At 37.0% G+C, this 22,011-nt stretch overlaps 3 protein-coding genes and 1 pseudogene across 6 annotated transcripts; 2 read left to right on the top strand and 2 right to left on the bottom strand.

The window, feature by feature from the left end:
- Positions 1-23: 23 nt before the first annotated feature.
- On the top strand, positions 24-5,186 carry LOC103422588 (protein EMSY-LIKE 3-like). Its single transcript, XM_029087855.2, has 10 exons — positions 24-540; positions 1,866-2,071; positions 2,180-2,289; positions 2,390-2,615; positions 2,725-2,919; positions 3,035-3,103; positions 3,901-4,149; positions 4,241-4,309; positions 4,392-4,455; positions 4,798-5,186. Exons 1-10 carry the CDS (start codon positions 513-515, stop codon positions 4,968-4,970), a joined length of 1,389 nt encoding a protein of 462 aa, XP_028943688.1. The 5' UTR covers positions 24-512; the 3' UTR covers positions 4,971-5,186.
- A 55-nt stretch (positions 5,187-5,241) lies between these two features.
- Positions 5,242-7,234, bottom strand: LOC103422587 (uncharacterized; annotated as a pseudogene).
- Positions 7,235-11,761: 4,527 nt separating this feature from the next.
- Positions 11,762-17,851, bottom strand: LOC103412690 (protein TPR3-like). 4 transcript variants are annotated; one of them, XR_011573396.1, is made up of 11 exons: positions 17,210-17,813; positions 16,777-17,087; positions 16,569-16,607; positions 16,038-16,116; positions 15,339-15,381; positions 15,093-15,238; positions 14,948-15,007; positions 14,775-14,870; positions 14,634-14,686; positions 14,395-14,522; positions 11,762-12,755 (listed from the first exon to the last, which is right to left on the bottom strand). XR_011573396.1 is itself a non-coding variant. In XM_070808598.1 (11 exons), the coding sequence occupies exons 6-11, from the start codon at positions 15,105-15,107 to the stop codon at positions 12,746-12,748; spliced, it is 348 nt and encodes a 115-aa protein (XP_070664699.1). In that variant the 5' UTR covers positions 15,108-15,238; positions 15,339-15,381; positions 16,038-16,116; positions 16,569-16,607; positions 16,777-17,087; positions 17,210-17,851; the 3' UTR covers positions 11,762-12,745. The 4 variants fall into 4 exon arrangements, 1 of the variants encoding a protein (XP_070664699.1); XR_011573395.1 differs by having other exon boundaries at positions 11,762-12,635; positions 17,210-17,811; XM_070808598.1 differs by having other exon boundaries at positions 14,634-14,687; positions 14,790-14,870; positions 17,210-17,851.
- LOC103429819 (putative UDP-glucose glucosyltransferase) lies at positions 12,031-14,056 on the top strand. Its single transcript, XM_008367946.4, has 2 exons — positions 12,031-12,624; positions 12,995-14,056. The coding sequence occupies exons 1-2, from the start codon at positions 12,031-12,033 to the stop codon at positions 13,817-13,819; spliced, it is 1,419 nt and encodes a 472-aa protein (XP_008366168.2). The 3' UTR covers positions 13,820-14,056.
- Positions 17,852-22,011: the final 4,160 nt, after the last annotated feature.

Here is a 22,011-nt window from a genome sequence, read left to right as displayed (position 1 = left end):
AACCAACAGCCAATAGGAAACACGGAACTGAAACTGAACTATTAACTGAAAACATTAGGGCGCCACAAGAACTAGTTTGAAGTCCGCGACTTCCCTTCCGACCTATCTCCAATCTCCAATCTCCAATCCGTCTGCCGGAGTTCAATTTCTTCGAATTCACACTCCAAGTCCAATCCCCACTCTCTTCACCCCACATCTCTTCGAAATTCTATTTATGCCCCACAATTAACACAGGTATTCCAATTCCCAATTCGCTCGCATTGACGTCAATCGATCGCCTTCTCCATCACTCTTGGTGCCCTAATTTCAACTTCTATGAGGTTTTGGGACCGCACTGTGCTTGAAATTAGGTAAAATTCGGCGAATTGATCTGTTTTGGAGGGTACCAGTGGGTGCAAGTTCAAGTTCTCGATGAAACTGATCGAATTTTCGACGTGGGTTTGCTAAATTGATCGACTTTCGACGTGGGTTTGCTAGGTTTTTAGCGAAAGTCTTGGTTTTGGGGAGCGGTGATGGACTACGAGCTCTCTGATAGCAGTGGTAAGCCAAGTTGAATTTGCTTATCTGTTTTTCAATTTTGGTTTTTAAGTACCTTTGTTCTTCCATTGTGTAATCTATTGGTTCTCAGAGTAATTTGACTCAAACTCTTGAATTTATGTTAGGTGTGGTAGAATTTGGGTTTAATTAGTGCTCTGGATGTACTTTTTTACTCTTGAATTCATCATTTTAGTGGGTTTGTCTTGAAATTTAACTTTCTTTGGTCGACCATGGTAGAATTAGAAGAAAATTTAATTGTAATGTAGTGTACCCGGCTTGTGCTCCGAGGTAATACGATTTTGTATTCGGCTTTGGTCTTTCTTTTACTTCTTATAAGTTGGTTTGGAAACACCGCGTAAGACCTTTAAGTTCTCCCACAACATGTACTTTGATGCCATTATTTGAAGATTGACTCCGATTCGGGTATTCCATTCTTCCCGTCTGTAAGTTAGTCTTGCTTGTTGTTTTGAACCTTGTATATTTGCATTCTGAACACTGGGTGGACACCCAAAAGATAGTTACTCTTTTTTGTTGCTTGGAATTGTTTTTTCATCCTCTAGGGATTAAATTCACTCGTAATTCTCTGTGGAATTTGGTAAATGGTAGTTAGGTCCTGCTATTCTGATTCTAGCCAAGGTCACTGTGTTGGAGAAAGTGGCTAATTGTTTGAGAAAAGAAACCTACTGGCATTAAGAGTTTTCATATTGGCCACATTTCGTGTGGTTGTTGTTGGTTGGGTTTTAGCGATTCAGTAAAGTTGATAATTAATGCTAAGTTATGGCTTCTATTAGTTTAACCAAGGATGCTTTAGTTTAGTGTAGAAATAATGAAAGATGTATTTTAAGCATATTATAATGTTTTTGTTTTAAATACCTGCAAGGCTGTTATTTAACGTTGATACTGCTCTTGGATGCTATAGCAACATTTTTAGTGGACCGTGCATGCTTCTAGAACCCATCTTCTGTATTATCAGAACATGTTGGTATGATTTTCATTTTTAGTTCTTTTTATGCTAGTGTCAGGATACATTTTGAGGAAGGAACACATTCTTACGTGGCTTGCCTGGACTCTGGAATATAAGATCCTTATTTCTATATACATATAGTTTATGCCTACTTTGTGAGGCACAGATACAAGAAATAGCGTGCTATTATATGTTGCGTGCATATAGACATGTGTATAATTGAAGAAGGTGGCTATTGGCGGGGACAAAGGCCTTAGAAATAAAAAGGATTTTATGCTTTGCTATTGCAAAGTTCTTGAAAAACCTAAGGGGCTTGTTACTGAAGCTAGAAATAATAGTTTGCTATGCTCTGAAACATTTGCAGGAACGGACGATGACTTTCCGCCGTCTCATCAAAATAGGTTTCAAAGAGGAGGCCGAACTTCTGGGAATGGAAGATCTGCAGCCGTCAGTTCTGCTCCATTACCTAGGATGCATGGTGACATGGAAACCCAGATTCACCGCATTGAGCAAGAAGCGTACTGTTCACTTCTAAGGGCATTTAGTGCTCAATCTGATGCCATCACCTGGGTAGCTGTTTGATTAACTATTTGTTGTTTCTTCTTTTTCTTTTCCTTAGGATCAAAGTATTATTTGTGTAAACTTAGGCCTGAAAGTCAGTTCTAATGTACTTTACAGGATAAGGAAACTTTAATGACAAATCTTAGAAAGGAGCTGAGAGTATCTGATGAGGAGCACAGAGAACTTTTGTCCAGGGTCCATGCCGATGACATGATCCAGAGAATAAGGTCTGATAATATTATCCCATGTTGGTTTGAGCACCAAATATGTATTATGTTTGGATAGCTCTGCATTTTTTATGAGACATGTTATATTATATACTACTAGGCAATGGAGAAAAAGTGGGCTTCAACCTGGTACACTTAATGCTGCTCAGCCTGTTCATGACCCCCTACCTAGTCCAACTGTTTCAGCATCACGGAAGAAACAGAAAACATCACAGTCCTTATCCCTCGGTGCTCCAACTCCTGCACTGCCTCCATCCATGCAACCATCCTCTTCAGCCTTGAGACGAGGTCCTCCTCCAGGACCTCGGAACAAGAAACCAAAATCTGTAAGTTGAAATAATTCTGGGTTGAGAAAATGGTCCTATGCTGTATATATATTCTTAGATTTGTTTTTACCTATTCTTTTTCAATGGAGTTTGTTGCCTGCTTTTGAAGTCCACACAGTACCCTTCCGCAAATATTCCTCTAAGGCCCCAGGCCGCTAATCGAGGTCCCGCTGGTGCCTTTTTGGAGAGTGAGCCTGCTGAGGGAGAAACTAGTAATCCGTTAGTAGGAAGAAAGGTTTGGACAAGGTGGCCTGAAGACAACCACTTCTATGAGGCTGTTATAACTAATTTCAACCGTGCTGAGGTATGCTCTTGTTGTGAATTCATCTGAACCTGATTAAGCATTAGTAATTAGCAGTTTGACCACACGACTCCAATATAAATCTTTGTGAAGTCTAATAATTGTCAAACGTTGGCAGGGTCTACATGCTCTGGTTTATGATATTGGTACAGTGGATGAGACATGGGAATGGGTCAATCTAAAAGAGGTATACTGCAACTGATTCTCGTTTCTTTTGTAGGCCTTTTATCCTTTTGTAGGATATAGTCTGTCTCATAAATAACTAAATTTCAAATCTCAAAATAAAAGTTTTTTTTTATTTTTTATTTTTTTGTTCTTACGTTTTTGCACATTATAAATGAGTTTTGCGGGTTTATAGCTCTGGTGGTGAAGAGCATTTACCTCTATACCCGAGGTCCCAGCTTGATTCCCCCCGCCCTATCCCATCTATTGTCGACTGAAAACTGAAAAAACAAATGATTTCCACTGTCAGGAGAATCTGAAGTTGCTTTGCTTTTCTGTGCTTATTTTTGCAATTGATTTTAATGGAATAGGTTTTTGAGTGACAAAAAAACATTGAAGTACGTCCTGCACTACTGGTGGCATTAAGATGATTGAAACTTAAATGCTAAGTTTTTCAATTCATTAACCATTTTATTTATAATAACGAATGCAGATTGATTTTGAGTTACCTCATTATCAGTATGTAAATCCTCATATCAAAAGCTTGTGTTTTTTTATACTGGGCAGTGTTCTTATATATTTCACCGTTGGTGCGTTTGATAACCATATAGTTTTTAGTTTTTTATTTCACTTTTTGTGCTTAAGATATGGGGAAGAGGGATGAACAACGGTGGTGGGAGACCGAATACGTGCTTAACATTGTACTGATAGTGTAATGGATTGTGGACCTTGTGGCCCATTGAATTGTGTTTGTGATTTGCCTTGTGAGCTCATTTCCCGATTGCTTTTTGCTAATCGTTATTGTACCTTCTAATGGCATAGATATCTCCTGAAGATATTCGGTGGGAAGCTGATGATCCTGGGATTTCTCGTAAAGGTGGTCGACCTGGCCCTGGACCTGGCCGAGGGAACAAAAAGTCCATGGCACGTGGCGGTTTAGTTTCAGGTGCAGGAAGAGGTAGAGGGACTGCAAAGGGTTCCAAGAAGGATTTGCCCCCGCAGCTAAATGGCATTGGCAGGAAGGCAATGAGCGATATTGAAATACTTCATACAGATTCGTTGATTAAAGAGGTATGAGTACAACTATTAAGTTTTTTCTTACCCGCTTTTCCTCATATTAGCTGGTCGTAACTTGTTTTGCCCGCTTTGCTTGAAACTATAGGTGGAAAGGGTTTTCAGAGCCAGCCATCCCGACCCCATGGAGATTGAGAAAGCCAAGAAAGTTCTCAAAGTATGAATTCAAGCATCTTTTATGCTTTATTTGTGTGATGTTCTTTTATTGGCGGGATTGTAATGGTTTATTTAAAACGCAGGAGCATGAACAGGCACTGGTCGATGCAATTACAAGACTCGAAGATGCATCTGACGTTGAAAGCGGTAATAACTAATTGCATTAACCCATGTTCTATAATACTAAAGCTCCACTGCCTTGTGTTGTATCTTTAGTCCTGATTAGCCAGATTTGACTGGTACTTACTGTGTACAACTCCATTTAAATTTTATCTCTAATTTTTTTAATCAAGGTTAAAAATAATCACAAATCTTGTGTTTTACATTAGTGAGGTGGAAGCACGTCATCTTGCTACCGTGTTACGTATATATTTTTCCGCAAATTATTGCAGTGAATGCATCTCTGAAGCAGTACGGCTGCACAACGTCTAATTAATTTTTGCTTATAACCAATGTGCCATTTTTCTTCCTTCTTTGGCTTCAAAACAGATGAACATACATTCTCTCAAAGACAATCACTAGACCAAGAACGAGGATGGAGAAAGCGGCAGTATGACGAGATGGCTGAAGGTCGGGCAGTTGACGGCTCAAATGGCAATAAAATGACAAGGGAGGGCAGAATTGCATCTGATGACCAACGTTTTGAGGGCAACGACATATGACATTTGAGAAATGTAACATCCAGTTACATTCCTTCTTGTACTTTTTGTGCCATATTCTGATTCGATGACAAGTCAAGCGGATGCTTAGCCTAAGTTTTAGGTTTCGTTTCAGTTTTAGTTTAACCTTATGTTGAGATAACGCTTGCTGTAACTTATGTTTTCGGGGTTGTACTGGTTGACACTTGCCTGTGTAAAGATTGATTTAATGGTGCTCTCTCTCTCTCTCTCAAATTTACCGAGACAGCAGCTTAAATTATACACTGAAGGCACATAGGAAACCAACTAAGCTCCTGCAAATTACACAGGGTAACAAGTTAGCGTATACACAAAACAGCAGCACAATGCTAACGAGGATCTGATCGGCGTGGAAAGATCCGATCAGTTCTGAAATGAACAACTCCATTGCACATGGTTGATTATCTACAATGAAGCAATAAATTCAAGGATATGATTCACCATCTGTGCATCATAAGCAGGGCCTTCCATTTGGAAGTGGCTTGCTCCTTCAATCAGGTGCGTTTCAACACGACCGGCTGCAGAACTTAGCTTGTTCTTTAACTGCTTCACGCTCGTGTACCCATCCTGAGTCCCCATTACGAAGAGTTTGGGTTTTGAGGATTGTAGTACGGCTTTGTGGTGTCTCCCGAAAAGGATTGAGGCAAGCATGCCGAAAGGATACCCCAGACTAACATAGCCCACGACTTGTTCTATCTGATCTACTGCGGAGCCTGCAATTGGGGCACCTACACCATACACCAGACGAAAATTTTAGATTATACATACGAGGAAATTATGTTACCCCTGACTAGGATGATCGTTAAACTAACAAAACTGACAGGACTACGAATAACATCTTATATTCCGACCAAGCCTACAATAACGCTACGCAGTTCATACCAGAAAGATCCTAGATCATGCTTCATAGTTTATCACAAGATTATTTGCAGAAAAACCATCTATTTCTCACTAAAACTGTTTGACCTCGGGACTTTTACTTATGTCCTCCTATCTATGTTCATATTGGAATTACTGGAGAGCATAAACAAGACAATGATTACCAAAAATCGCAATTTGGAATCAGAACCAACAGAGAGTTATGTAAGTGAAGGAGCAGCAGTGAGAGGCTGTAGTAATAGACCTATCCAAGACGTTCATCAATTTACAGAGCAATTCGAAATTATAACGCTACTGGATTTTATCGAATCACAGCTCAAGTACCTAGAGAAACATATCATAGTTGCACATAACATTCTTCACCACAGTTCCATTTGCTTTGAATGTGATCAAAATCCCAACTTTTGAATGATCGAAATACAGTTTGATCAGAAACACGAAACTCAGAAATAATAAATTCTCCAAAGAACATTACCAAATGAAATCCCAACTTCATGTTCATCACACCATATGAGAAATCTAACATTACAAAACGAAATACTATCCTTAAACAATCAATTCTCCTTGAAATCCAAAGCCTACTTTAATTTTTCGCCGATGCTTCCAAAATTAATTAGCTGGTATCTAAATAACATTCTGATCACTTCTGCAAACTAATATTCAAATTACAGATCCACAAACCAACTCACCAAACCAATAAAAGAGGCAATCTTTTAACCACCAAAAACTAAAACACAATCCACAGATCCACAAAATCATCAACCTAAACCAATTAAACAAGAAATCCATCAACTACTTACATGTAAACACCCCATTTAATTTATAACCAACATGCTTAATCCAATAAAAATTGCAGAAACATATTCTAAAAGTGCAGAAAAATTTAAAAATATTTATACCTGCGGAAGAACCCACCAACAAAATCCTGCAGCTGATAGATTCTCACAAACCCATTTGCACACAGAAATCACATCCTTAATTTCTGCAAACCCAGTGAGAGAAGCCCTCCCCGTTGACCTCCCAACCCCTCTCATGTCAAAGGTCAAAGCTTTATAACCTCTGTCTGCCAACCCAGCTGCTATTCCTCTCAACAGGCCTTGGCAGCCGCCAAGGACGGAGTATGGGTGCACCAGAACCACCACAGGGCTGCCCTCCTTGATGTCTTCTTCTTCTCTGGGTTTGAAGAGCCGAGTGCTGAGCTTGACTCCATCGCTGGTCTCAACTGTGCACGACTCCACCGTACAGTTTGGCATCCAGGATGGAGAGACAGAGAGAGAGAGAAAGAAAATGGCAATTCTAGAGAGAGAGAGAGGAGGAGGTGACTGCCATCAAGTTGGTTGGGCAATGTAGAACGGAAGTTGTTGGGCTAGCTAGTGAGAAACTGGTAGCCCCTACACTCGACATGGGATTGGGATAGGGATGCATGATTTGTGTTCGTTTTGGGCTTAAACTAACCGAAAACTAACTTAATGATTATGCGTGATAGAGCAAATTACTGTTTTTGGGTGGATCCATTTCTTTATTTGTAGGTAAGTAATTTCCTCCTTAAATATAAAAGAATATTTTTCCTCATCACGTGATGATGATGCTTATCACTCTACCACCGTTGGATGAATTTAAACTTCAAAACTTGTGTAGTGAATAAACACAAATCTCAAAATTCAAACTCATTTAATGATAATAACTAGGATGGTGAACATTATCACCATTGGAGGGTGATAGAGAATAAATGCACCAAAAGATAAAGAGTTATTTCTTGTTACAATTGTAGTTTGAAATGTGTACATTTTTTTCTTTTGTAGTTTTAAGGAGTTACTTTTATTTACTTGCTAGACGATGATTTACAGTAAAAGAATGATGATTTTCTTAAATGTAAGGAGCAAAGTAGTGTCTTTAGTTGTTACTGTCAAGACATTTTTCTAACTATGGAGATTCCCTATAAAGGACGTCACGTGATTAACGTTCTTTCTTATAGGACAAACATTTCTAGAATATCTCATCTTATGACCAATTTTATATAACTTTAATCTCTTTTATTGACATATTTTATTCTTTAAGGGATAGAATTTCCCTTTAGAGCTTTGGTTTTAGCTTTAAGCATTAGATTTTGAGTAAATTGTACAAATGGTCCCTCAACTTTAATCAAATTGGAGCAATGGTCCCTCAACTAAAAATCCATTACCTTTGGTCCCTCAACTTATCAAAACATGCAGCGATGGTCCCTCAACTAAAAATCCATTACCATTGGTCCCTGAACTTTAATTCAAGTGGAGAAATGGTCCTTTAACTTTAACCCAATTGTAACAATGGTCCTTCCAATATAACTCGTTTTGACAAATTTTTTGACATAGTTGACGAAAAGAACCATAATTATACACTTTGATGAGTTAAGGGACCCTAATTATATAAATGGTCATTCCAATATAGCTTATTTTGACAAAATTTTGACAAAATTGATGAAAATGACTATAGCTACACATTTTGATAAGTTGAGGGACCAATGGTAATAGATTTTTAGTTGAGGGACCATTGCTTCAATTTGATTAAAGTTGAGGGACCATTTGTACAATTTACTCTTAGATTTTAGAATCCGAGCGTAGAATCTTAGGGCTCGTTTGATTTCTAAATTGACTTAGCTTGGATAATTCATTAGATTCATTGAATTTTAAATAAAAATAAGAATACCAACTTGCATATTTTGTCGAAAGGAAGATAGAGAAGTCATGAAGAGAACTTGTCCCTCTCAATCCTACTATTTTTGTGGGGATTAGGAGGGAGAAGTATTCTTCTTTCTCCTCTTCTACCTTTACTTAGACAAAATGTGCAAGTTGACATTCATATTTTCATCCACTATTCATTGAATTTAATGAGTTGTCCAAGCGAAGCCAAACATAAACATCAAAGGAGGCCTTAAAGTTTAAGATTTAAACGGTGATTCTTGTCTTAAGACGATCAGCCGTGTTAATAAATAAGATCAAAGCTGAAAAAAAAAATGAAGAAGAGCAAACATGAAGTTTTCTCAACACATCACTGCCCAAAGAATAACTAGTGGTAATTATTTTGCTTCTTAATTTGGTCCCTGGATTGGCATGACAGTGTAGAAAGTTTAAATGCGTTTAGACTGAAAGCATGGTCAATAAGACTGGTTTTACGTTCATGACTGGGTATTTTTTCTTATGAAGTTACATCAAACGGATCGTCTAAATTATATGGTTTCTAATTCATGTTTTCAGTATAAAAAATTAGATTGTTTCTATGCAGCAACAATATAATTTACAGGAAGGAGGATTCGAACTTGAGAGTAAGAGATGAGGCGGGCACACTATCCTAATAATTTTGGTTTGTCAAATTAAAATTGTGTATCACCACAGGACTGAAATTAAATTTGGCCTAATGAATAACAATAACGAATTAATAGCCTATGCCTCACTGAGATAGTGTTGATTATGAATAATAATAAAGAATTAATAGCCTATGCCTAATTGAGGTTTGCAGATTTTGAGCTGTAGGTTTCATTGGAACATGGCAATAAGCAACTACCTCAACCCCTCATGAATTGCATCCTCTCCATTACGGTGGTAGGCGGCCACTTGCAAGGGCTAGTCAATTGTTGTCGCTTGAGTTTGTTTGTTATTCCGCTTGGCCTTATCTTGTAGTGAATGTTGTACTATACTTGCAATAGTTTATACTTCAACAAACTTTGATGGCAACATTTTTTTTGTAATTTACTCAATTTTTATTTCAATCATTTACTTGTAGGATAAGCTAGGCCTAGTAGATTGGTTGAGAAAGTGCATTTAACTTGGGCAAAAACACCTTTTTTTTTATTTTTTATTTGGGATTGTGTAATGTGTATGTGAGTAGAATATAATAATATCCTTAGGTGAGAGCGACCTTTTGGGTGTTAGATTGCGGGTCTATGAAAATGAACTCCAAAGCTTGATTCAACCCCAATCTTTGGTTGGTTAACCACATCATATTTATTTCTATATGAATCATCATAATATATGTCATTTAGTTCATTTCACTTTCAGATAGAACGTGCTGCTTACGTTATTTTTATAATAATCACACAAATGTAAATATGTGTATATTTGTCACATTCAATATGAAAATGAATCATCATAATCTATGTCCTTTAGTTCTTTTCACTTTCAAATAGAACGTGCTGTTTACGTTATTTTTAGAATAATCACACAAATGTAAATTTATGTATGTTTGTCACATTCAATATGAAAGTTGTCTTAAGTACATTTTTATAAAGTTTTTCTTCTATTGACACGTTATTTGATGAATATAAATTATATAATTGATAGAGTCAAACTTTCTTCTAACCCTATTTAAATTTTTTGTGGGGTAATAGGAGCTTGGATTGGGACAAACCATGTGGCATAAAATGTGCAGAAGAAACCACACCAGTTTAGAACATGACAACCCCATGGGAAGTGGCTCAAATTATTCGAGAAAAATGCAATTTTTTTCATTTTTGCGAAATATTTTTGTCATGTTAAGAAAAGCTTTATAAAGCATTTGAAAGTGGTTTTACAATTTACTAAGCCACAAATATATATTTAATAGAGTACTTATGCCAAAAACTGAAAAAATAAATGGACAAATATGGTATTGGGGCCCAAAACATTGCCGAAACGAAACTCCATCCACAATAATATCAACAAAATTCTTCCATGAACTTTCAAAACCTCATGGTACGGTGCAGGTGAAAAAATATATATTTTATGAAGATTTTTGTAATTTTGCAAACAACCTAAAAATCGTGATGGTTAGCCCACATTTTTGAGAAAAATCTAAACTTTTTTATTTTTGCGAAATATTTAATGTGGTCATTAAGAGATGCTTTGTAATAGGAGCTTGGATTGGGACAACCCATGTGGCATAAAATGTGCAGAAGAAACCACACCAGGTTAGAACATGACAACCCCATGGGAAGTGGCTCAAATTATTCGAGAAAAATGCAATTTTTTCATTTTTGTGAAATTTTTTTGTCATGTTAAGAAAAGCTTTATAAGGCATTTAAAGAGGTTTTACCATTTATTGAGCCACTAATGTATATTTAATAGAATATTTTATCAAAAAATTAAAAAATAAATGGAAAAAAATAGTGGTGGGTCCCAAAACATTAACGAAACTATTCTCTATCCTTAAGAATATTAACGAAAAGTTTTAAATGAATTTTCAAAACCTCAAAGTTTTTTGAACAGTTTTTTAAAACCGCTTAAAAACCATGATGGTTAGACTATTATTTTGAGAAATGCAATTTTTTTATTCTTGCTAAATATTTTCCGTCATGTTTAAGGAAAACTTTATAAAAAATTTAAAAGCGGCTTTGCCATTTATTGAGTCACAAATGTATATTCAATAGAATATTTTATCTGAAAACTAAAAAAATAAACGGGACAAAAATAGTACTGAGACCCAAAACATAGCAAAATAGCACTCCAGCTACAAGAATATCAACAAAAGGTCTTACATAAGCTTTCAAAACGTCATGGTGCAGTGAAGGTGAAAACATATAGTATTTATGACCATTTTTTAACACTTTTGCAAAACTGCCTAAAAACCGTGATAGGGTTAGCTCTTTTTTTTTTTTTTGAGAAAATGCAAAATTTTATTTTCGAGAACATTATCCATTATGATTAACAGTAACCTTTTAAGGCAATTGAAAGATATTTTACTATTTGTTGAGCCCCAAATGTATTTTTAATGGAGTAATTAAGACAAAAACTGAAAAATAAATGGACAAAAATTGTTAGGATTGGAATAAGCTAATCCAGGTTGTGGATGTAAGTGTTGCAAGGAAAATATGTAGTATTTGTTTCTCATTTCGCCCATTGAATTTCCAATGATCTTCTCATCTGGACTTCTAGTTTGAATACCCATTCGCAACAAACAAATGGACTTCATTTCTTTGTACATATGCATATGTGATCTCTTAACAACTTTCGTACCACAAAACTAATTTCTCAGAGTCCTAGTAAGTGGTGAATTACATACTTATAAGAGTAGGCCATATACTTTGTCCTGTCAACTAACCTTCGTTATTTGTAACCTACCAAGTCTCAGAATGGTAGGTGGTCAGTTACAAACTTACAAGAGCAGGGAGTTCTATAAATAACATGTATGCGAGGAGGAAAAACTAAGCAAGAAAATGGGAACTGAAATTATTCCCACTCATATGTTTCTTGTGTGTTTTCCAGGACAGGGACACATAAACCCTATGCTCAGATTAGGCAAACGCCTAGCTGCAAAGGGGTTTTTGGTCAGCTTCTCCACCACTGAAAACTTTGGCAAGGAGATGAGAGCAGCCAACAGTGGCATCAGTGATGAACCCACACCTGTGGGCGACGGTTTTATCAGGTTTGAGTTTTTTGACGATGGTCTTCCAGAACAGGACCCTAAACGCACGGACTTCGACTACTACATGCCACTGCTTGAACTTGTGGGCAAGGATTTGGTAACCCAGATGATCAAACGGCATGCCAATGAAGGTCGTCCAGTTTCATGCCTTGTGAACAACCCATTCATTCCGTGGGTTTGTGACATTGGCACTGAGCTTGGAATCCCTTGTGCCACGCTTTGGGTTCAGTCGTGTGCTGTGCTCTCGGCTTATTACCATTATCACAGCAAGACAGTGCCATTTCCGACGGAAACCGAGCCAAATTTGGATGTTCAGCTGCCAAGTATGCCGCTTTTGAAGCACGATGAGATACCCAGCTTCTTGCACCCTTCCGACCAATTTCAGGTGAGCGTACACTATACACGGAAATGATCTCTTATACTTATGTACATGCAGATTGTCAGTCTATACCACAAATTTAGGCAAGAATCAACTTGATCAATGGTTCAAATTCCACAGTCTAGCATCATAAGTACCTTTTGCATGGATAAACAGTCAAGGAAGCGATCATTTCCCACTTTTTATGCTACCAAAACAGTTTATAAAGTTTTAGAACAGAACTACCATGTTTCATTTGTTCATAGTATTTAGTCTAGCTAATTTGAAACTTATGTTATTCTTTCTACTATGTTGGGAAAAGGTACCCTGTATGAATTTCCACATAGACCTAAGGGGAAAAAAAGTTGATACCTTAGAATTAGCAAATATTTTTCAGGTTTTCGGGAGGGCGATTTTAGGCCAGTTCAAGAGGTTATCAAAATCAATGTATGTGTTGATAGACACGTTCCAAGAGCTCGAGCCAGAGGTCATCGAGCACATGTCCCAGTTCTGCATGGTGAAGCCCGTTGGCCCCTTATTCAAGAACCCAAAACCTCCCAAAACAACCATAAGTGGAGACCTAATTAAAGCTGATGATTGTCTCGAGTGGCTCGATTCCAAGCCTCCAACATCTGTTGTATACATCTCTTTTGGTAGTATTGTGTACTTAAAGCAAGAGCAAGTTGATGAGATTGCTCATGGATTATTGAGCTCTGGGGTATCATTTTTATGGGTTATGAAGCCAGCCATCAAAGAGTATGGATTCGAAGAACATGTTTTACCTGATAAGTTCTTGGAAAAAGTTGGGGATAAAGGAAAAGTGGTGAAATGGAGTCCACAAGAACAGGTTTTAGGTCACCCATCTGTCGCATGTTTTGTAACTCACTGTGGCTGGAACTCTTCAGTTGAAGCACTCACTTCAGGCGTGCCAGTTGTGACATTTCCTCAGTGGGGTGACCAAGTCACCAATGCAAAGTTCTTAGTGGATGTGTTTGGTGTAGGGCTTAGATTGAGCCGTGGGGCGGCTGAGAATAGATTGAGCATGAGAGACGAGGTGGGGAAGTGTTTGTTGGAGGCAACAGTTGGACAGAGGGCAATAGAATTGAAGCAAAACGCATTGAAATGGAAGCTGGCAGCGGAAGCGGCGGTGGCTGAGGGCTGCTCCTCCGACCAGAATCTTCAAGATTTTCTGGATGAGATTAGTAAGACATGTGCTGCTTAGAGTAATTTTCATTTTCCATACTGCTTCTGTGAATTTCGTCTCTCCTAGTACTATAGTTCGGTATTGTTGTAGCTTTTTGTATAAATTAATTGTTTATGCTATGCTTTGAGAATAATTCATTGAAAACTAGATTTAGTAGTTAAGTGTTTGATAATTTGAAATATTAACAGCATTGTGAATCAGGAAAAATAGTGTCATGGCATTTGGTAAATGTTATAATACTGTTGTAGTTACATATATTGAGGAGCCAAGTTAATTTCTTATTGTCAACTAGCCATAGAATCAGCTAATCATCAATCCATTTGTCAACTAACTTCAATCTAGTAATAATTACCTTAAAAAATAAAACTTCTCGTAATCAAACGAGAAAACTAACATAGTCAAGCCAAATTCTTTTTTCCCCTAAAGTTCACTTATAGGACAAACACTAGAAAATAGTACCCGCGCGTTGCTGCGGGATTACAAATTTTATGAAAAATTATGCCTCAAATATACAAAAGATTGTGTCATATAAGATTAATACCATATCAAAAAAAAATTGGACTATTAACATTAGAAAGGAGTGGTATACCAACCTTTTACCATCTGCACCATAGGCCATTGTTGTGGATGAGTGACCAGGAGCATCGTAATCCAGCCGGTATCCCATGTTGTCGTATAGCCATGCTTTTATTTTTCCATTTACTGATGTTGAAAAGAAAAACTGAAACACAAAGGCATAAGCTGAGTTTCAAAACAGAGTAAATAATTCATAGATGGCAAATGAAGAGAGACAAATCAAGGGATTAAAAAAATGAGAAAGCGAAGTCCTTACATGGACATTTTCCTTGTTATGAGGGCACACAGAATGCACGGGAGCATCATGACCTTCGAAAGTACCCATAAAACACAAATCGATGTATAAGTTTATCGTGTTTTTTATGACCTATTATATCACCACTTCTCCAAAACCAACCTTAATGGCCTTATCATCACCGCAAGGTAGGGCACAAAGTTGCATAGCCGGGTTGCAGAACGCCAAATCATTAACACTACCAGCATGAGCATCGATCTAGAAATTTATAGAAGTATTAGAAAAGAGAACAGCAAAATGAAATATACTGAAAAGGTAGAAGACGCAGAACCTACCTCCAAATGCTGGTGAATCTCATTCCCACCAAAATAAGCGTATAATTGGATATGCAACTCCTGTTTGAAAGAACAATTGCACTTAAAAGTTTTCTAGAAAAAGTTACCGTGGATCGTATTCAAGCTTACCAAATCGAGAACCTACCAAATAGAGTACCATCGGGCTCCATAATATCCGCTTTACTGAGACACATGGATCCTTGATAAGAGTTGCATGCTTGTGCTTGCGGCTCAAAGTTTTCAGACGCTCAACCACTGATTCGACCACATCACTGATCTCTTGTTGCAACCCTAATGTTCCAATCATTCGAAAAAATTACAAACACATTTTACTCTAACACCAACCAAGGAGTTGTCAAACCAGGAAAAAACAAAAAGAGTAAAAACTTACCCAAAAAATAACAGGACCGCCGGAACTGTTGGTAAATCTGCAACTGACCAAGCGAGGAACCAAACCGCAAAACTCTTAGCCAGGAAAACCCTAGCACAGGATCAGAGCCAACCCAAAACCAAACAGTTACAATTCCATCCAAAATTAACCAAAACACAGAATAGAAATCAAAACACAGCAGTTAGAAAATATACCTCATTTGCAGAAAATTAACTTCACAGTGATGCAAAAACAACCGGTGCTCATACGGAAAACAAAATCAGAAATAGATCCGACCAAAATGGGTGCAAATCAGACATAAACAAACGCAAAAACCGCAAAATAATCTGGACTTAACGGATTGAAAAACAGCAACCCATATCGGAAAATACCCAGTTATCACAAATATAACATATGGAACTCAAAAACTTTAAGAACGAATGACCAAACCCCTCCACTACAGCCGGCAAAGTTTTGGACAACGTAGGAATCGAAGCAAAACCCAAATCCAAGGAAAAGCAAATGGCTTTTAGAATTCGATTTTTTTTTTTTTTTTTTTTTTTTTTTGGAGTTTGGCAGTTGTGATTTGTAGTTTTTAAGAGAAAGAACTGGAAAAATTTCTACTGGGTTGGTTTTTTCAGCAGTAAAGTGAGAGAGAGGAGTTGAGATAGTCCCCCACATAAAAATCCAAGACTTTGTACAGAAAGGTTGCAGCTTTACCTTTCTTCAAGAACTACAATTGAAATTGCAGCAGTTGCATTTGTTGGGTGGTGGGAGTCATTTCGCTGTGCAAGAGTTGCTGAAAATTTACCAAAATTTTAGTAAGATGAAGAACAAAAATAGTAATCACATAACTCAAATTTAAAGCATAGTTTTGTAGCTCCTAAATTTTTCTAAAGAATGCAAACACTCTTGCCTATCTCAGATGGCTATAACTCATGAATCCAAATCTCATTGAATGAGGCCTATTCTTTTAAAGCAAATATGAAATTGTTTCATGATCTACAACTAATATGATTTACAACTAATAAAAATTTAATCAACTCGATATCAAATATAAATGCATATCAATTTAAACCTACCAAGCAAAACAGAACAAACCCTAAATAAACAATCAATCAAACAGATCCGAATGAGATTTAGCTGCTTCAAAAATTTCACATCAAACGCAATTATAAAGCACACAATCCTACCCAAAATTGAAAACAGAGATAAAAGCAAAGCCAAAATCGAACAAAAAGGTATGGGTACCTCTGTTTTCGACTCGAGATCTCTGCATGCTTTGAATTTCTGCATACAAAATATATAGCTTCTATAACTAATTGGCAATACTGCTATCAGCTGATTTCCTTTGAGAAAAAAAAATTAACAAAAACTAAAATTTTTACAACAAAAAAAAAAAAAAAAAAAAAAAAAAAGCTTCTTTCTACTATAAGAGAGCATACCAATTTTTTCTTACCTAAAGCATTGAAATAGCAGAAACCATTCTTTTGTTCTCTTTTTGGTCCTCTTCCCGTGTCCCCTTCCCTTTTTACCTCTTTCAAACGATAACTGATAAGGAAAAATAAAAAATTACAATTGAATAATATAACAAATCATTTAGCAGCTGACAATCCAAAGTCGAGCTCCGTATGACTTTTTTGCTTCTTTTCCTCCTCTTTCCCAACGACACATTTCTTTTTCTACCTTGAGCTGAAAAGGGTTACTCACACCTTTACTTTCTTCAGTTCCATAAGCAACCAAATGCCTGCGAATCGACTCCTTATACACCTAAACAATGAGAGTGCAGCTTCTATAAGTGAATCCACAATGTAAAACATATTAACAGTTCAAATTAAATAGAAAAAAATTAAAAAATTGAAACAACTTGAGCATCATACTTTCTTACTCACCCTATGTGAATCGCATGCACCCAGCAGAAAGCAAACAATCAGAGGCGCAACCAACTGCAGAGCAATCGGCTTCCCCTCCATCAAACCCATTTCATAAACCCTAGAAAAAATGTTAAGTAGATAAAATTTCACAGCCCCCTTTCATACCACCAAGCTCTATAAATTTGAGGCCTTTCACTTCAGATCGTCGCCCCAACGCAGCAGCAAGGAAGTTGTATGCAAAGATGACAGCTGCTTGAGAACACCCATTCCAGAAAAGATTGAATCATCATAGAGATTCAACCTAAATTTTCTGGGTTAAAACCTAAATTTTCTAGGCTAAAAATTTTAGATTTTAAACCAAGGGTTGGAGATGGTCTAATGAATAACAATAACGAATTAATAGCCTATGCCTAATTGAGATAGTGTTGATTATGAATAATAATAAAGAACTAATAGCCTATGCGTAATTGAGGTTTGCAGATTTTGAGCTGTAGGTTTCGTTGGAACATGGCAATAAGCAACTACCCCAAGCCCTCATGAATTGCATCGTCCCCATTACTACTGTGGTAGAGGGTCACTTGCAAGAGCTACTCAATTGTTGTCACCTGAGTTTGTTTGTTATTCTGCTTAGCCTTATCTTGTAGTGATTGTTGTGCTATACTTGCAATAGTTTATACTTCAACAAACTTTGATGGCAACATTTTTTTTGTAATTTACCAAATATTTATTTCAATCATTTACTTGTGAGAGAAGCTGGGCATAGTAGATTGGTTGAGAAAGTGCATTTAACTTAGGCAAAAACACCTGTTTTTTGTTTTTTTTGTTTTTGTTGTAATGTGTATGTGAGTAGAATATAATAATATCCCTAGGTGAACGTGACCTTTTAGGTGTTCGATTGCGGGGTCTATGAAAATGAACCCCAAAGCTTGATTCGACTCCAATCTTTGGTTGGTTAACCACAACATATTTATTTCTAAATGAATCATCATAATATATGTCCTTTAGTTCTTTTTCACTTTCAGATAGAACATCTTGGTTACGTTATTGTTAGAATAATTATAAAAATGTAAATCTATGTATGTTTGTCACATTCAATATGAAAGTTGTCTTAAGTACATTTCTACTAAAGTTTTTCTTCCATTGACACATTATTTGATGAATATAATTGATAGAGTCCGACTTTCTTCCAACCCTATTTAACTTTTGTCGGGTAATAGGTGTTTGGGTTAAAATTGGTACTTTGGGCTCAAAAGGAAGTTAGCCCAGAAGAAGGTATAGAAGGAAGGGAGCCCAAGGCTCAGCCAAAGCCCAGAAGGCAGAAGAAGCCTTTTTACCGACTAAGTGCAGATCACTTGAGCCACTTGCTCACCTACCTAGAAGTCAAGTGATGTAGACTAGCCAGCTAATCATCCCAAAAGTACTTTACAGTGGCAGTACAATAAAAAAGCTGATGAGTCACTACCATTCAGCCGCATTCGGGCAAGATCGATGCTGCAGGCAGCCAAGCCAAATCATCTATAAAAAGGGAAAGAGAAATCAGAGATAAGGACACTTAATCAAACAAACAAATACACAAACTCTACTCAAGCTAGATTTGCATACGAAGCTGTAGTCAACACCAAGCCTTCATCCTTTTCAGGATCAACCTTCACCGAAAGCTTTTGTAAAAGCTCTACTACCTTGTCTGAATCTTGCTGTAGTATCGATTCTCTCCTGTAAACTCATATCCCAATCTCCCATTCTAGTACTCAAACCCTTTGTAAATCACAAAGAGAGGAAGTTGCAAGACGATCAGCCTTGCTCGACCCTCTTTGTTTTGTCTTTTCATTCAGAAATCTAGTAATATGATATGATGTATACTTCCATCTGTATCCAAATTATTTCTAGCAAGTTTATGATTAAAAGGCTTCTTGGTTCTTGGATCTGGTCGGTTTAATGGTGCCCAACCATGCAAAAGATAAAGTTGGAATCCGTACTCATAGCATGACCAGATTTAAGTTCTAACCTTTCGGGCATACAAGATTTATCAATCAAAAGTCCTTGGTCTCAAGGCATAAAAAAGAACTTTATGTGGACTTAACCCATCCACGACAATCCTTGATAACAAAAAGTCCGAAGTTACTTGGGGCGCAAGTAATTAGCCTATTTCTTAGTTTTACTTCTGTTATATTATGATTGCCACAGAACACTTGAGTATAGAATTAACTCTGATGGGAAGCCTCAAGGCCTATACTTAAGGCCCTACAAAGGCACCTATCTGGGTTCGTTCTTCTCTTCGGGCTCGGGTGATTAAAGTATAACGGTTGTAATACTTCTGCAACAACGAAACAACCACTATATGTTAGAGTACTTGGTTAAGTTTTGATTGCGAGCCTCAAAGCCTACACCTAAGGCCCTACAAAGGCACCTTTCATAGCTAACTTGGTCTCTCGGGCATATACAATTAAACTAAACATCTGTTTTACATCTGCCATGCTAAAGATGGCAGTGACACGCCTGAACACCTAAAGTTAATTTTGATTGTGAGCCTCAAGGCCTACACCTAAGGCCCCACAAAGGCACCTTTTAGAATTAACTCTGTCCTTCTCTTACAGCCCGCCAATAAGCAGAAGCCCGACAGACAATATCAACCGGCGCCAACCTCTTGGGGAGCTGTGTGCTCGTCGGCCAGGAAACATCCCCATCGGAAATTCCTCTAGACGAACAATAGGAGCTTGGATTGGGACATCCCAGATGGCATAAAATGTGCAGGACAACCCAAATGGCATAAAATGTGCAAAAGAAACCACACCAGTTTATAACATGACAACCCCATCGAAATGGCCCAAATTTTTTGAGAAAAAATGTAATTTTGTATTTTTGCGAAATATTCTATCATGTTAAGAAAAACTTTATAAAGCATTTGAAAATGATTTTACAGTTTAGTAAGCCACAAATATATATTTAATAGAGTATTTATGCCGAAAATTTAAAAATAAATGGACAAATATGGTATTGGGGCCCAAAACATTATCGGAATGAGACTCCATCCACAGGAATATCAACAAAATTCTTATATGAACTTTCAAAACCTCATGGTATGGTGCAGGTGAAAAAAATATAGATTTTATGAAGATTTTTGTAATTCTACAAAACAACCTAAAAATCGTGATGGTTAGCTCACATTTTTCAAAAAAATGTAAATTTTTTTATTTTCACGAAACATTTCATGTGGTCATTAAGAGATGCTTTGTAAGGCATTTAAAGAGGTTTTACCATTTATTAAACCACGAATGTATATTTAGTAGAATATTTTATTTGAAAATTGAAAAATAAATGGAAACAAATAGTAGTAGGTCCCAAAACATTAACGAAACTATACTCTATACTCAAGAATATCAACGAAAAGTTCTACATGAATTTTCAAAACATCACAGTGCATGAAGATGAAAACATATAGAGCTTATGACGATTTTTGAACAGTTTTTTAAAACCGCTTAAAAACCATGATGGTTAAACTATTTTTTTGAGAAAAAATGCAATTTTTTTATTCTTGCTAAATATTTTCCATCATGTTTAAGGAAAAATTTATAAAAAATTTGAAAGTTGTTGCCATTTATTGAGTCACAAATGTATATTAAATCGAATATTTTATCTGAAAACTGAAAAAATAAATGGACAAAAATAGTAGTGAGGCCTAAAACATTGTGATCTCTTAACAACTTTCATACAAATGTATATTTAGTAGAATATTTCTTCGTACATATGCACATGTGATCTCTTAACAACTTTCGTACCACAAAACTAATTGCTCAGAGTCCTAGTAATTGGTGAATTACATACTTAAAGAGTAGCCCATATACTTTGTCCTGTCAACTAACCTTCATTATTTGTAACCTACCAAGTCTCAGAATGGTAGGTGGTCAGTTACAAACTTACAAGAGTAGGGAGATATACAAATAACATGTATGCGAGGAGGAAAAACTAAGCAAGAAAATGGGAACTGAAATTATTCCCACTCATATGTTTCTTGTGTGTTTTCCAGGACAGGGACACATAAACCCTATGCTCAGATTAGGCAAACGCCTAGCTGCAAAAGGGATTTTGGTCAGCTTCTCCACCACTGAAAACTTTGGCAAAGAGATGAGAGCAGCCAACGGTGGCATCAATGATGAACCCACACCTGTCGGCGATGGTTTTATCAGGTTTGAGTTTTTTGACGATGGTCCTCCAGACCAGGACCCTAAACGCACGGACTTGGACTACTATATGCCACTGCTTGAACTTGTGGGCAAGGATTTGGTAACCTAGATGATCAAACGGCATGCCAATGAAGGTCGTCCAGTTTCATGCCTTGTGAACAACCCATTTTGATCGAGAAGGGATGCAGCAGCAACACAAAAGAGCCAACGGCTAGTTTATTTAAATTGTAACGGCTAGTTAGTTTTAGTTATAGTTTTTGACAAGTGTAAGGCTTAGATTAAAAGCTCCAATGAAGGGCTAAGATTAGCTTTGCACTATCAAGGTAGGTAAGTTTTTGTCAGCTAGCTCTAATGGAAATGAGGGCTGACTGTGCACACCTAAAACCCTACTGATGCCATATATATTTTGGACTTGGATTGTCTGCCCTCCCATTTCGGTGCCCTTTTCGTGTTTTCCTGTTTTGTGTGGTCACGGTTAAGCCACGTTAATATTTTATATTACTATTTCTTTTTGTTTTATAGAAATAGTAATATAAAATATTAACGTGGCTTAACCGTGACCACAAAAATAGAAGAGCACGGAGAGGGCACCACAATTAGAGGGCAGACAATCCAAGTCCATATATATGAGTGCTATGA

This window comes from Malus domestica, chromosome 11, assembly GCF_042453785.1.
Source record: "Malus domestica chromosome 11, GDT2T_hap1".
NCBI lineage: Eukaryota > Viridiplantae > Streptophyta > Magnoliopsida > Rosales > Rosaceae > Malus > Malus domestica.
The sequence above is the reverse complement of the archived record's forward strand: the minus strand, read 5'-3'. Positions and strand labels throughout refer to the sequence as shown.